The sequence below is a fragment of the Eubalaena glacialis genome, chromosome 12 (assembly GCF_028564815.1).
Source record: "Eubalaena glacialis isolate mEubGla1 chromosome 12, mEubGla1.1.hap2.+ XY, whole genome shotgun sequence".
Classification (NCBI taxonomy): Eukaryota; Metazoa; Chordata; class Mammalia; order Artiodactyla; family Balaenidae; genus Eubalaena; species Eubalaena glacialis.
In genome coordinates, this window is record NC_083727.1 from 57,456,313 (window position 1) to 57,472,612 (window position 16,300).

A 16,300-nucleotide genomic window follows, 5' to 3' on the forward strand; every position below is an offset into this window, starting at 1 on the left:
AGCCAGAGATTTCAGGTAGACCGAATCCACAGAGAGAATTTGTAGAAATTGAAAAACCTGAGTCATAAGTTGCCTAGAAACAAGGTGATTTCAGCATCATTTTGTAAAACATATGACTTACTTTGAAAATATAGAGATTCTCAAAAGAGACCATAACACCTACAGGCTATAGCTGAGTTATATAGTTTTTATATAGCTATAGCTGAAGTTATACTTCAAGGAGAAAGAATGTGCTGTTGCTGGGTGACATTCTGTAGAGTGTTCAGCCCTGGGGTGAGATTTCAGTTCTGCTATACCAAGTTCCCAGAGTCTCAGAATGTTTTAACCCTGCTTTATTGTTTTTCAATAAAATCCTTGGGCCCTCAACAATTTTATTATCTAAATATAATTAAGAACATATTGGTGATGTCATATAGCTTTCTATTGTTTTACACGGGATAACACTGAAGGAGCAACATCTGCTCGATTCTGAGTTATTTTGCCAGTCATGGCTTTACATTTATCCCTGGAGAGAATTTGTGTGGAGTGTAATGGATATAGAAGAAAAGAAGAATGAACTCTTCTTGAAGACAATATACATGTAAGGTCAATGAACTAAGTCAAGTATGTTCTTTGGAAGAGGAATTATTCAATGTTGTAGAATGGCGGTGTAACTCTGTGTTTTGCAATACTGAAGACTCACCCCCTTTAAAGCCAGGTATCTTGAGCCAGCTCTTGCTTGTAGTAACACAAATTTAACATTCTTTAAAATAATTTTCTGGAACTGAGCTGTTTCAGAATAATGAGTTAACAGCAGAGTCTTGTTCAATTAGTAAAAACAGGATGGAAATTCCTTTAGAAATCAATGCCTTAAGGGTGCTTCCTAGAGTGTTTGTATGCATTGCTGTTAATTAAGAAATAAAAGAATGGTATCACATGTAAATTGACTATACACAATAGTCTTGGATTCATTGTAGAATTTCAAAATGACCATGCAATTGCTTCAATTACAGATTGCTAGGGAATTTTTTTTTTAAATTTCATACCAATGGCTGGTATAAGCAGATAGTTTAACAAGCCAAAATATGAGGTTGAAATTAGTATCATTTAGGGCTACACTAAAATAACTAAAGAAAAGTCAACATTTACTGTATCCTTTTAAATTCTAATGCTTTTTCAAATTTCAACAGTAAGAATTCAGCCTGTGATAAAGTTATCAACATAATTGTCAACTTAGTGATTATCACTGTGTGGTTTTTATTGTGACAATTGTACATTCCCAAAGGCTTCAATTTTACAGAAAGAAAGTCTGTGCTGTTGGAAACAGAAAGTTGTTTCATGTCACTTTTCTCTGGGTGCTAGAGGCACCCGTGTGTGTGAGAAAGAAAAACAAGAGATGAGAGTAAGAAGAAAAGTGAACAGCAAAGAAAAGTGAAGTTAGGCAAAATGACACTGCAAGAGAGCAACTGAACTAAACAAAATTAGCAAAACAGAAGTTGGAAAGACAAGAAAGACAAAGAAGGGAGAAAATAAGCTTAAAGACGGGGAAAAGGAGAAAAATTTTAAACATTGATTTTCCAGAGGTATACCTTGCTCATAATATATAAGAACTTTGAAACTTAAGATATTTGAGCCTTCTAGAAAATAAAAATAAAATTTAAACTCTGAAGTATTTGTGAAACAGAAATAATTACTTCTGGTATCAAATCACTTGCATTAGTATTTTATTTGTATTATTGTACAAAGTCAACTTCAAAATTCCCTTGAATATTGTAATAATTTAAATGCATTACATATTCACTCCCAGCAAAGTTAAAGACACCGATGATGTACACTTAGAATTTTCAACAGCTGGTTTCTTTTTTATTAAAAAGAAAGTGTTTTATAAGAAAAACAATCTATTAATATTAAATATTCAATTGGGGAAAATTGATCAATTGCAATTAATATAGACACATAGCACCATACTGATCATAATGGTTTGCTCATATTTGATTATTCAATAAATTTGATTAAATGATAATAATTTTCCAATTGAATAAAAAATATGCATCCAATCTTTAACCTAGGCATAAAAAATATTCTCTTGGAAAGTAATGAAATTTTAAGAATTATATAGATTTGACTAAAACAATCAATCTATCTCATTCTTTGGGTATTTGGTGTCCTCCAGAACCCTAAAAGAAGCCGATTTAATTTGGTAAGATTTTTTACAAAGAAAGTTGCATAATTAGTTGGCAAAGTTAAGTAAAACCCAGTTATATGATCCTTGATCTAGTCTTCCCTGTCTCCAACTAAACTCTAACCTTCTTAAAAGTGAGAATTAGACGTTATTTGCTCTAGCATACCCAACGTGTAGTACAATTTCTGGTACTCAGTAGGTACTTACTGAATGTTGAAAGAATTTGCTTTATAACTTGAGTCAGTTATTTTTTTAAAAGAAAAAACATCTACCACTTCTACTACCCACTTGAACTGCCAACTGCATTCGTGTGAACAGTGAAGGAAAATACCAAGGCTTAAAAATTTGTCCAAACTACAAACAACGTAAAAATACTTAGTAAAATAGAAAAGAAATTATGAAGTGATACTGATTCCCTAAAATGGAATCTCCTCGTTGGGTCTACTCTGGCCCAGTGAGATCAGCAGAAGCAAGGAGAAGATCTGAATACTAAAGAGGAGGGCAAGATACTCTATATGCTTGGAACTTGGTGCAAGCACACCTTCCATTTAAATGGTCCACAGGCTGACCCACTGCAAACCATTGCAAGTTCAATGGGGTAGCCCATTTTGAGATTCTGTGCCTTCCAGAATATTAGATGGATGAATGTCCAGAGAATAGGAACTGTTTCTGCTTGTTTCTACCAGTCCTTATTTTCCTTCTTTTTCTATAGGCTCTGAACAAGTTGACCTTGTCTCATCATAACAGAAAGAAATGTCTGTATGGAAAACATTCTTACATGTAATCATTCTATTATTCTGGAATACCCATGCCTTGTAGAGTCTGACTCTACTATTCAATTTTCAGTAAATATATTTATTTACATTCAAAGATAAAACCTTGTTGGGGAAAAATAATTTTACTTTTTTACAGATTCTCCTCCAAACAAAAATGGAATACTTATAAAGCAACAACTCCTTGCCATTTGCAAGTATAAAAATGTTTTGCCTTGATGGTCATATATTTAGTTGTATACCTCTCCACCACCTGAGGAATATGCTATTGATTGTTCTGCACAAATAACAATGTTGCTACACTCTTAAATTCATTAATAGAAAAAGGTTTGTTGGCATTCTATCATCTTAATACATAAATTTTGGATAACCACTAGGACTTACCTTGAAAAAAGTCATGGTTGCACCATCCTCTACCGTTCCATACTCTATCTTGGTTTGCTTAGCTAAATCATCAGCAGAGTCAATAGGGGATTCCATGCGCTCCACTGTCAGAAAGGCTGCTAAGTTAGCAGTATACGAAGAAATGATGATAAGTGTGAAAAACCACCAAATGCCTCCCACTATCCTGGTGGAGAGCGCTTTGGGCATGAGCTCAGAACCTAACAGAGATTGGGGGGAAAAGGTGAAACGAATACAGAGAATTTGATCAGCAGTCAGGTACTTTTGGTCATAGTGGCAGAATGGAATCACTGTGTAATAAAAGCTTAAATCACAGATTTACATATCTCTGTAGTAAGCAAGGAACAACCATTGGGAGGGCAGAGGCTAATTTCAGATAATACGTAGTCTCTTAGGACATCTGAGTTTAAGTATAGTGACAGGAGACTCAAGTTCTACCTGAGACAGTGCAAAATAAGAATTACATATTAATGACTGGGTAACCTTTACAAAAATAGCATTAGAAGGGAGAAATCTCTCTCTCTCTCACTCTAGTTTATAAACCACTTATAGATTTTCATATCTTGTTAGTTATGTGGGTTTTAGAAGAAATGACTTAATGTACATTCCAATCCATTTCTTAACAAGCTTTATTTATGTAAAGTTTCATTTTTATGTGCATGAAGCCCAAAAATCTTGTCTATACTGCCATTTAAAAAAGTAATGTTGTAGGAAAATAATTTTAATTATCCACATTTCTTGAGCTGTGGGGTTTTAGTCCAGTTTTTATTTTAAAATAGGTAGTAAATTATTTTCTTATGCATAAACAAATGTCTCCTATCACTATAGTTAGACTCAATGAGGGAAATCAGAATAAGAATAAATAGTTAAATTGCCATAAATTTATTTTTAAACACATATAAAAATTTCATAATTATATTACAAAACATGGCTGGAGTTGCCTGCTCATGGTATTAATAAGAGAATGAGATCTGATAATTATATCTTGCTTTTGAGTATTATTAATTTTAATTAATTTAGGTTATAAAATAAAATTCTAACAATTTTTAAATTGAGTCCTTTGGTTTTTACCACATTATTTGCAGTCTTAATACTGAAACGAACACATATCAGCATGTGTAACTTTTTTTATAAAAAAAGTACACTAAATTTATGGATATATATATTACTATCCACTTTTAATCATTTTGAACCTACAGTCAAGAAAGCATTGGCTACAAATTAATTAATTTTAATAGGGTTTGAGTAAAATGGAATGAAGCAAAGATGGACTCCATTTTCTGTTTTGTTTAACATATTTTTTAATATAATAACGGATGCAGTAAAGTAACGTATCTTTAGAAGGAATGAAAAGTACAACAAATTATTCATGTTAACATTGAAAAGAAGTGGTATCATGACTTGGCTCTATCAAAACAGCCCATCTTATACTGCAGTTCATCTCACCCTTCCAATTTCAAACAAACAAACAAACAAACAACATTTTAAAAAGCAGACAGACTTGGACATGACAGCCAACTCCAGCTCCAGACTCTGCCTACCACTCTGTAAGGAAAAAAGACAGAAAAGTACCTTTCTGACGTAGCTGCTCCTAGGCCCTGTCAGACACACACTCGGACACCGAAACACTAAAATATTCAATATTCCCAAGATGGTCAGCAGCTATGGCTGCCCAGTCTACTTTTTTTTTTTTTTTTAAACAACAACACCAATAAAGTCAAACAAGACTGGGAAAGAAAAAAAACAGTGGAGACATTCGACAAAAATGGCCCAATTACCACAAGTTCATATCTTACCCAAGGACTTAAACGAGTACCTCCTAGGCTTGTGAATCAGAGCCTGGTTAGGGGCTGACTGTCATGTACTCAAGGTAACGTCATGTCCAGCACTATATCCCACTAATTCCTGGGGAGCTGGGCATCAGCCAGAATAGTATGGGTTCCTCTTTCATGTATCCACCAGCAGTGAAGTAGTTATGTGGCAAAGCAAATGTATATTTGAATTTTTCATTGTTCGGATTACTTGTCATCATTTTCAGAGATATCAGATATAGTCTTATTTCTAATTGCTAGATTGTATAGATATCAAGTTCATCTCACCAGTATACATATTCAAAAGTCTCCAAATATTTTATAAAATATAAGTAAAAAAGAATATTTTATTTTCCAAAGTGGTAGGAAAAATCATTTAAAAATCTTTATTATGGTCAGATCTTTATTATGAGAATAATTTGTTCCAGGCTATTAAGGTTAATTATTAGCCGGTGACTAGCAATTTGCCTGGGGGAATGGCATAACCCAGTGCTACTTATAAAAGATGCTTGTCTCATATGATAGATTTTTATTCACTTCTAAAATTTTAAAAGAACTCCAATATTATCTTCCAACTGTAAATAAATCTAAGAAAAAAACAACAACAACACTGGACCCAAAGTGCAGGAAAGGGCAAATACAACTACTGATTCTTCATTTTATTTAGAAAGAGATGCCACAAAATTAGATTAGTTCATGTAAGAGTTCTCTGAATTTTCAAGTTTTAGGTTTAAATACCTATAAAGCTATATATATGGATGCTTATATTTTTAAAAGGAAAAATTATCTCAACTCAGTAGGATTGCTTGCAAAATGTATTTGTTAAATTAATTTTTTTCTTTTTAACATGTAATTATTTAGTTTCACTTTAGGAAGTAGTTTATAAATGAAACAGTAATGAATTAATGGATTTATGCATAATATTAAACATGCAAAAGCAAAGTACCTTTTTTATAAACAACATTTTACAACTTAACAATAAATTTTCTCTTCTTCAGATCTGTAATGCAATTACCAAATGAATTTCTTCAAAGTGGATAATAAATACACCTCTAAAATTTAAGGTAAACCTTTATGATAGGTGTGGTAACTCTTACAAAGAAATATGTTTTTTTTTCCTTAATCCGGTCATTGTCAGTTGTTCAAATTTTGGGCATTTTGCTTTATTTACTAAATTTTAAAACTTAAAAATATTACATTTTTAAATGCATAAAATCGTCTTCGGTCTTGGCTAATGAAATCTTTTATATTGAGGAGTAGGTCTGACATTAATTTATTGAACTTTTATATAAATATTAAAAGATTAATAAAAGAAATCACAGCAGCAAAAACAAAAATAAATTCAGCTTGGGAGAACTGAGACTATAATAATGAATTCATAGTTATATATATACCATTAAGACATATTGCATGTATTATGTCACTTTCTGAGAAATGTAGTTTTTACTTTTACCACTAATATTATAAATTTTAAATAATTGTGAAAGAGTATTTTTGCATGCACTTCTGAGCATGCAATACTTTACATTCTTATACACTATCAGATGCAGCTAATATTTTACTTGAAAAGGTAACTCTAAATGGTTAAATATTTTATTTTTGCAAATTAATATGCAGTAGATTTACGAATCATGCAATACAAAGGCATCTAGTCATCAAGAATTGATATGAAAGGGAATTTTTTACATCAAAATGAGACAGGAAACAGGAGCAGTACACTGTATTCTTGTCTCAAGGAGATGCAATCTTAATAGTACTTTAAATGCAGCTTCTAGCTAATGGATCAGGTTAGCTTGGTTATCTATGAGATAATGTATCTACTGTGGGTTAAGAAAAAGTTAGATGAGTATACTGTATGTGCAATTGCAAAAGCTAATTATTTTCTCAGAATCTCTCTTGGATGGGATTTGAGAATGCCTAAATGCATTAGGTAGATGGAGAAGCTGGATTATGGTTACATGCAGAGAGGCACCCATGCAAGCGACTTGTGCCAGCAAGAACTGTCACACCCAGCAAAGAGTGGGACATGGTGCCCAAGGGAAATAGCAGGCTGAATCGTATACCTTGCTGCATGAGAGCTCCAACTCCAAACCAGAAACTATTTAGCAAGGTAAAATTGTTTTCCACCACGTCTGAGTCAGGGTTGCAAGGGTGTGGGTTATACCACTCATAGGGACTAAACCTGTGGTAATTGACAGAAGAAAAGAATATGTTTAAATGGCAGTGAGAAGACATTCTATCCAACATTTTTGCTGCAAAAGAAACAGAAAGACAGGTAAGATTAAGTAGAAACCAGAAATAAGCATTTTTATAGTACAATTTCATATGCATGACAGCAAGTTGTAGGTTTTAATGATCCCTGTTCTTATCAGCTAATTACCATGCTAAGATGATAAACAGCATTTCTTTACCATATATGACTTATGAGAGGAAAATCTGTATATCAGTAAACCAAGAACATTCTTTAAGATATAGGTTTTTCACATGCAGGATTAAAAAAATTTGTTTTAAAGACTAGAAAATCATTAAAAAAGAAAACAAACTTAGGTATGAAATAAACATTTTTAAAACTGTGGAAAAATTGTTAAAGACAGAAGAAATGATACAAAATCACCCCAAGAATTTTTTGTGATATAACAGAAACTGCCAAAGTGACAGAGATTAAATGATCAGTGAATAATTATACCTCTAAGAAAACAGTACGATGGATTTATATCTTTATGTGTAACAAACTCACATCTAAATAGAAAACCGAGTCAGAATGAACTGAATTCTGATAACATGCTTCTGACATCATTATAGGTTTCAGAGGGAATGGCGATATGCAGGCTATCAAAGCAGTGTTAGAAGCAGGAATGCATATTGAGACTGATTGGTTTCCACTTATTATTTGGTTTCAAACCTACAATTAATTTGAATCACTGTTTTAAGACAAAGAAAACCAATCTAATTTTTGAGGCCAGTTATAGATGGTTTTAGAAATATTAATAACATCTCTCAAATAATTCAAACTGAGGACTTTTTAAATTGTCAAGTGTACACACAAATTAATTTATTCTAATTATAATCCAGATATATGTTTCAGTTAATGGTACTATCAAAAAATATCACTGCCATAATTAAAAATGCTTAATCTAATCACTAAACTAACAAAATATTTTCCCTAAAATCTCAAATTTTAAAGCCACTCTTTTATAAACCAAATTAGTGTGTGTGCCCTTTATGAAAGCATTAAAAAATCTTGCATTCAATCAAAGTTATTTGAATAATGTATCTGTCACTTCAGAAAGCCCAATTTTCTTCACAATAATCTTTCTGACATATTAAAATTCTGAAGATCAAACAAACCATTTTCATCTTTCTACTGCAATTTTTAGAACACCCTTGTTTTAATACCCTACCCTTGACAAACAAAGGAATGTTTTGTTTGGTTCTCTAAGTTAAACTGACACACTGAACAGAAAGGTTGATTGGATAGTAATTAAACATTCTGATCTGATTTGTTATGTCTGACTGAAGTAGAACTAGCTTTGGTTTTAGACATTTCATTTTTATTTAAATCCCTTATTACTTTTACCCTAATGCAAATAGTTATATACATTTTTAAAAGTATTTCAAAGTATTAGAATGTTGTTCATCAATGTTTATCCAAGACTGTCTTTAAAAATATTACCATTTTCAATTAACTATCTAAACAATTCATTGATCATCAGAGGCAATGTGATCTAGTGGTCAGATCACAGGCTCTACAGCTGGACCATGCAGCTCCATGCCCTTGGACAAGTTATATAAACTCTGTTTTTAAACAATAAATATTTTAAAATGTGACTTTGCCTATAGTTACATATTCAGACTCCTATTTTGATTCCTTGATAATTAAACTGTTCTTTTCCCACTCTTGAGAGTATATCAGCTATAAATGCAAAGCCGGTCTGTAAGAGCCGGAATTAGTTTTTGTACATCATAAATCCTAGAAACATAACTACAGATATTGAGAAGGTATAATTTGGCTGATCAAGATCACTCGTTTTCACACAGAATTCCATGAGCCTTTGAGTTTTATACAGGTGCTTCAAGGGATTCCATGAAATGAGGGGAGGGAGATGTAGTGATAGGGGTTGGGGAGGTGGAAGTATAAATATGCAGGATTCTGCCCTCTTTTTCCATATATGTATGTATTTATACATGTACATATAAAAATATACATATATTTTTTTAATTCTGAGAAGGTAGGAAAGGCAGGAAGGAATGAAGGATAAAAGGAAGGAGGGAGGAAGGAAGGAAGGAATGGGAAAATGGAGGGAAATAAGGAGGAAGAATCTGGAAACACTGGCACTGCTTTCAAGAGACTAATATCTACTGCAGTGAGGGAGTGCTGTATAACTTAATTGAACAAAAGGAAAAAATGCATGGCAAACTAATACTGAAATTCAAATTATGTACACCTTTCACATTCTCCACTTTGTCTGCTTTTTCCTTAGAGAAGATTTCCAGTGTACCCAAAAGAGGCAGAACTAGCCAACAAACATGCTATTTAACTTGAATTTGCTCTTCATGGTGACACTCAGAAAGCTTTTCTTCTCTCTCCATTTGATTCATTAACATCCTCCTAATCGTGGTAATGTGAGTTACTGCCATCCCGCACTCACCCCACACACATACTGTACTGGCCTTGTACTGCTTTGCCCTTTGTCTGCTTTATCTCCCTCACGTTTAAGTCAACACAGCTCTGATTCTAGTTTCATTCTCTGGTTTTTTCTAAACGGAATCACCTCTCCCCTCTAAGATTAACTGCTATGTTAACTCTATCCTTTCTATTTCCAACAGATCTTGCTTCAGTATCTATCCCTTCCTTCCAATTCTTCAGATTTACCACTTTAAAAAATTCTATTGGCCTCCATGTTTTTTCTGCCCATAAAAAAATATTTCAGTCATTTCAAATCTATATATTTCACCCTAATCACTCTCTAGACCTTAAGTGAATTTCCAATGGCCTGACAGTAGACTTTTCAATATTAATATGTCCAATATGAACTCATAATCTTTCACCCTAATGCTGCCCTTTTATTGTCTTCTCCATCTCTGTCAATAGCGTCACCCGCTGGCATTCCCTAACAACTGCAAATGTCCTGCCCCTAGTCCTTGGTTCACTTATCCTGAACACTTTAGAGTCAACTTCAGTTCTTTACATTCCTTTTCTCCACAACACTGACCTCCAAACAGTTGTCAATTTATATCAGTCTACCTACAGAAAGACTCTTTCATTTCCTCCCTTCCTCCTTCCCCGTTTATTTCCATTGGCATTAATGCCAGTTCAGGTTGTCATATCCTGTAGCAGTAGTCTCCCAGCTGGTCCTTCCCCTTTTTATTCCAAATTTATAAGCTCCAAATACTGCTTCCCAGTTAATTTTCATGTAGAATAATTTCCGAAATGATACAACTCTATTAAAAACAAATCTTCAATCATGTCTACAGGCTACATACAAACTTTTAAGCATGGAATTTGAGATCCTCTGCATTGTGCTCCAAAATACCATTCTAGGATTATGTTCCACTGCTTTTTCTCCTACTCACCGGGCTCTGGCCACTTTCCCCCAAAATCCTATATTGATTCTTATGCATGTCTTTGCTCATCTTGTCCTTTAACCTGTAATTCCCTACTCTCTACTCCTCTCCACTCTTCAAATCCTACACCCACCCTTCAATTCCAACTGAATTCCAATACTACCATCTAGTTGTAGTTTTCCTGATCTTTTCTTGGAGTAAATATCTAAGGTAGAGACCAGTGACTAACCCTCAGTATTCATTGCCTTGCCTGAGTTTTACTAGGAACATTGCTGCCCAGCTAATAAACTATACTTTCCTTCTTCCCTTGAATGCAACTAAATTTGAACCTCTGCAATATGAACAGAAGTGATGTGTACAACTTCTGAGAATTCTCTTTAAGGATATTTGCCCTGTACTCTCTTTTTCTTCTCCATCTTTTAGGAAATGGTGATGACTACAGACTATTAGAAGCCCCATGTTGAGGATGACAGAGGTGCCCCACCATCCTTGGACTTCACTCCTATAGACTGTGGAGTAAGAGGAATAAATGCTTTCTGATTCAAGGCACTGTATTTTTAGCTGTCTTTGTTAGAGAAGCTTAATCAGTCAGTGCTTGAATGACTCAGGTGCCCCTCTCTTTTTTACATATCTATAGCACTAAGAGCTTGAGGTCATACCTATGATAGCCCGGCTTCCTCATTATAAATTAATGCACCTATCTTCCCTCTTCTATCAATTGTAAATGAGTACATGCAAATACAGTTTCTGATTTATCATGTGTCTCCTACAAATTTTCTAGCATGAGGTTTTAAACCTAGTGGGCATCTAACGCATATTTGTGTTATTCTGATGCTCTTTTTGCCTCTCCTCTCGCTCTTTTTCAATTTCTGGCCAAACATCTAAAATGATAATCCTCCTATTTCTCTACACCTAATACCTCCTTAACCCTAAGCTTCCATCTCTGTAAAAGTCTTTTTGAATCCATTGTCTTTTTTCCTTAAGACTATCACTTAATCATTTTGCAGCTTCTACTAAAATTCTTACTGAACACCAGCCTTTTGATATCTTCTCTTTTAACTTCTGTGATATGTGCTCCTGATTATTTGCCCTCTGCCCCACTAACAGGAGATCCCTTTTGGCTAAATCTTGGCTCTCAGATCTTTCCTCCCTCTTTAATGACCTAACACACTCATGGCTTTAACTCCTGTGCTGGTAATTAGAAAACCCTCTTAATTTATAGCCATATTTTCACTCAAAGTATTTCCATTCATCTTTGTCTATTCCTACTGAGGCAGCTCACCATTACCTCATGCATAAAATTATTAAAACTAAACCCAACAACTTCTTCCATACTAGCTCTCCTTAACAATTTTTTCCATTCTAAAATGATATAGCACTTCTCTGAGTTCTTGAGACTTAAATCTTCTTTTAATCTCCTTCCTTAAATACAAACAAATGTGATATGCTTAAGCCATATCAACTTTTGTTTTATAATGCCTCTTTGTTTTATCCCATCCATGCACTTTCATTTCAGTTCTGAATTGTGGATTTTAGAACTCAATTCTTACTTGCTTCCTGTTTTCTCTATTCTGTTTTGCAAACTATCTTCACATTAAGCTTTGTACCATGAACATGCCTTCTCTAGAACCGATCAATTCTATTAGCTACTGAATCAGGTTTAACATTCTATGCCTCTGAATTTCAACGTTCTATATAATATGACTCAATGCTTTTAACCTTATTCAAACTATTCTGTAGACTGGCCAGTTGTCTCACTCTGTGTTTATGCTGTGCCTACTAAGTGAAAAATCCTCTTCCTTTCAGTTGGTTCACCCACCTCACGTTTATTCTACTCCATTCTGAAATTCCATAGTGCTTACTTTCCTCCCAAAGCTTACTTTTTTCAAATCTCTATATATTACCTATTGCCTTGTGCTCCACTATTGGCATTTCATGTACTAATTTTGTATTCTCAAAATTTTATGATGCCCTTTAGATAGGCTTTTTATCTTTATAATTATCATTATTAATATATTTGTATGACTTTAGTGTCTAAAAATTACGTTAACAGAATGACTACAGGTATGAGGACTATAAAACTTGAGTTACAGCCACATGTATATTTTGTACTTGGTGACATGTTGCTAAATCTCTGAGCTGAAGGTTTATTTCTAAAGAAGAAGAAAAAAACTAAGCATGAGAGATAATATATGCAAAGCATTTTGCAAACTATGCAGCGCTATACAAATGTTAGCTAAAATCACATAATCTAAAGATTTCTTACTCTAGAGACTTATATCAGGAAAATAATCTAGGTAATATATGAAATAATCTGCTCATTGAGGAAATACTTTTTACTGTATTATGAGCCAAGGAGCTATATACTTTCACACATTTGAATACTATTTTCTTGCTGCTTCCTTAAGCTGCAATGACCTTCCTACAAAGGAAAGGAATTTAAATTCAATCTAAGTTGATACCTTCATCATCATTATTATATCATAATAATCCTCAGCTTTCATCGACATCATAAATTCAAAAAAAATCTTGTTTGAAAATTTACCAGTAGTAACTGTGATACTATGAATTTTCTGCTCTTCTTTACTCTGCTTAATTATTTAGTTGACACAGCAATTCTTCACCTCATTTTAAATATGGGGTTTAATTGGTTGTAATAGGGGAATTGAACAGCTTTCTAATGGAATTTGTCTTAAACAAAGTAGACATAACCATTTCCAAAATCAAGTATAAACAAACATTTCAGCATGAAAAATACAAAGCTTTTTAGCACTATATACTATTTACATATTGACCATGGTTTTGTTTTTCCTTTCATGGGTATATAATTAAAGTGAGGATGTAATAACAAATGATCTCCTACTACTTTTCAGTTTAAGTGCCAAAGTAATTTAAAAATCTAAAATTTGATATTCAAATTTTCAATATTATTTTTTTTATTTGTGGGAAAAAAACATTATTTTAAATATTGATCCAAGGGTTTATACATTTTATTGAATAAAATATTATACAATTCTTAAGAGAACATAAAATTGTCCTTCCAAATAAGAAAGGTTACAGAATCCAAATTTGTTCTTTTTTTTTTTTAAATAATCAAGTGACAGGTGATGCTGACTGGATTGTTTAGGGGAGAAACGAGAAGCAGGTAAGTGCTACATAAAAAAAAAAATCCATATACATTAAAACCCTTCACAGAATAACTATAAGCCATGTTTTCAGCCACAATTCTGGATTTTTCCAAGAATCACCCTCCACTTCAGCCATGTTCAACTGTTCACTACACTTAAAGGATATAATTTAATGATATGTTTAAATGACATACTTGGTCAGAATAGGTGATCCGGCTAGGTTAGTGATAATATGGGTTATCGTGGAGCCACCGGTGTGTTTGGCACTTACTTGAGAAACAGAACATGGAAGTGGATGTTATAACTATCCCCAGCACAAAAGCAAATAGCCAGAAATGAGAATATACTTCTAGAAATTGGATCTAAATTGACTGAGAGTTACAACGGTCACTCTATATCTAGGAGATGAAGGTACTATTAGTTTAATTCAGGAATGCCCTAAGGAGAGCTAGCTATAAGAGCTCTCATACTTGTGCCGAAAGCAGATTAAAATCCAGGAAAGAAAGGGACGAAGCATGCATATTCTTTTGAAATTATGCTGTTTTGAAGACATCTCTGGTGGGAGCAGACAAAATGTGGGAACTTCTAAAGTCTCTGAAAAGCAGAGTTGCCTTCTACTAAAAGAAGAGTTTAAAACAAGGCACCAAAGAACCAACTGAGTTACCCCAGATAAGACAAATTAAATAAAAACTATTAGAAATGAAATATAGAATTAATAACAATAATATCCTTTGCGTCATACTTGCCAATTATAAAAACAAATGTAGCTATATTATCTCATTTTGAACTGCAACAAATGACCAGAGATAAGAACAATATTATTATTATTAAAAGCTGAGATTTAGATAGATCAGGGATCTGCCCAAGATCACACAGAAGGCTAGAGCAAGGAGTGCAAGCAAGTCCCTTCTATCTCATTTTGCAGTGTTCAATTGTTATCATACCCCATAAAAAAAGGAAAAGGGAATTCCTATGTTCTAATTCAGTTCCCTGTGACAGAAGAATATTATTTGTAGTTTCTCTACTCTCAAGTCAATGAGGAATTGCTTGATTTTCACTAGGGACAGAAAAAGACTTTGTTTCATCACTTTTTAGCATACTTATATCTTGTACTCTGTAAAGTCAATTCTTGCACATTGAGAGCACTCAAAAAGTAAGATTTGGTTAATGCCTTGATGTCACTGGAATACAAAAAATATTCCCAAATTTTTCAGCAAAAGATCACATTTTGATTAACAAATGCATTAACTACCATCTGATTTCTATTCAGAAATATTGCAGAATGAGTGTCAGTTTTTAAATTTAACCACCATACCAAGCCTGATAATATAAATATTACAAATGTTAAAATTCAATAATATATGCATAGATATGAAATCCTTAAGGGATGTTCAAATTCACCTGAAGTTTAAACTATTTTTACAATATTATCTTTGCTCTGTATTTTGCCATCACCACCTGAATTCTAACTATTTTGCACGTGGAATATAATATTGCTTCTCTAACAAACACTGTCAGGAAAAGTTATCTCTTTGAATCCATGAAGAAATGGTAAAAGCAAGAGCCTCAGCAATTTTTGTGAACCATCACAGTATCTTTGAGATGAAATAAATCAAGTTAAAGGAATTTAATTCAACATATTGGATGAAGAAAAAACTTTCTAGGGTAGACTGCTTATTTTTCAAAATTATTTATTTTTAATTAACTTTGATTTCAGAAAATTGTCAAGAAGTAACTTTAAAATATTTTTATGTGCCTATTAGAAACCATGATCAAAGATAATGCCATACAACCTTGGGAAATGCACCATGTCAAAGATGGTACTGTCAGGTTCTCTTCCTAACACCTGTACAAAACACAGGGGTTCCCGACCAGAAACTTCTGTAGAAATGCCCTTGTCATCCTAAAGTTTAACCTGTCCGGTTATCTTTTATGGTTCTGAAAGTCTAATGAGTGGAGACAGTTTCCTCAAGTACTAAAAGCTTTCCTCCATAGCAAACAAAACAGTGGTGTCTTAGCAGCAGGCTTCACCAACGATCAAAACTGATTCTGAGCAACTGCTTTATCTACTTATATTCGGCTAGTATCGTTTTACCTTTAGGTTTTTTGTTTGTTTGATTGTTTTTTACTTTCTGAATCTTTACTACCAAACAGACCACTTTCGGTGCATAATTAATTCTAAATACTATCCTTAGCCAGAAAATTTGTTTTGTGATCATTCCAAATAAACAGTTTATATAACCTAAATAACACTTTCTTTTCAGAAATAAGGATGATTGATATTCTGTAGCAGTTGATACTATACGTTTTATGTTGATAGTTATCAATAACATATATCCTGAAATAGTTCCTATTGTTCAGTAAATTAAATTTAAAATTTGTTTTACTTAAAAAAGTGATTGTGTGTGTTTCAGAATATGAGTTATACAAGCTCATACTGGAATTTTTTTTTTTTCACAC

At 33.2% G+C, this 16,300-nt stretch overlaps 1 protein-coding gene across 5 annotated transcripts in view; it reads right to left on the reverse strand.

Annotated features, from left to right (window-relative positions):
• GRIK2 (glutamate ionotropic receptor kainate type subunit 2) overlaps window positions 1-16,300 on the reverse strand; it is a 645,523-nt gene that overhangs the window by 97,158 nt on the left and 532,065 nt on the right. For 3 of the 5 annotated variants that reach the window (XM_061207627.1, XM_061207628.1, XM_061207629.1), the window contains exons 12-13: window positions 7,211-7,329; window positions 3,319-3,536 (exon numbers count right to left, since the gene is read on the reverse strand). The exons of the other annotated variants lie outside the window; for them this stretch is intronic. In XM_061207627.1, the coding sequence (XP_061063610.1) occupies window positions 3,319-3,536; window positions 7,211-7,329 (337 nt within the window). The remainder of the gene's footprint in view (window positions 1-3,318; window positions 3,537-7,210; window positions 7,330-16,300) is intronic. 5 annotated transcript variants of the gene reach the window in all.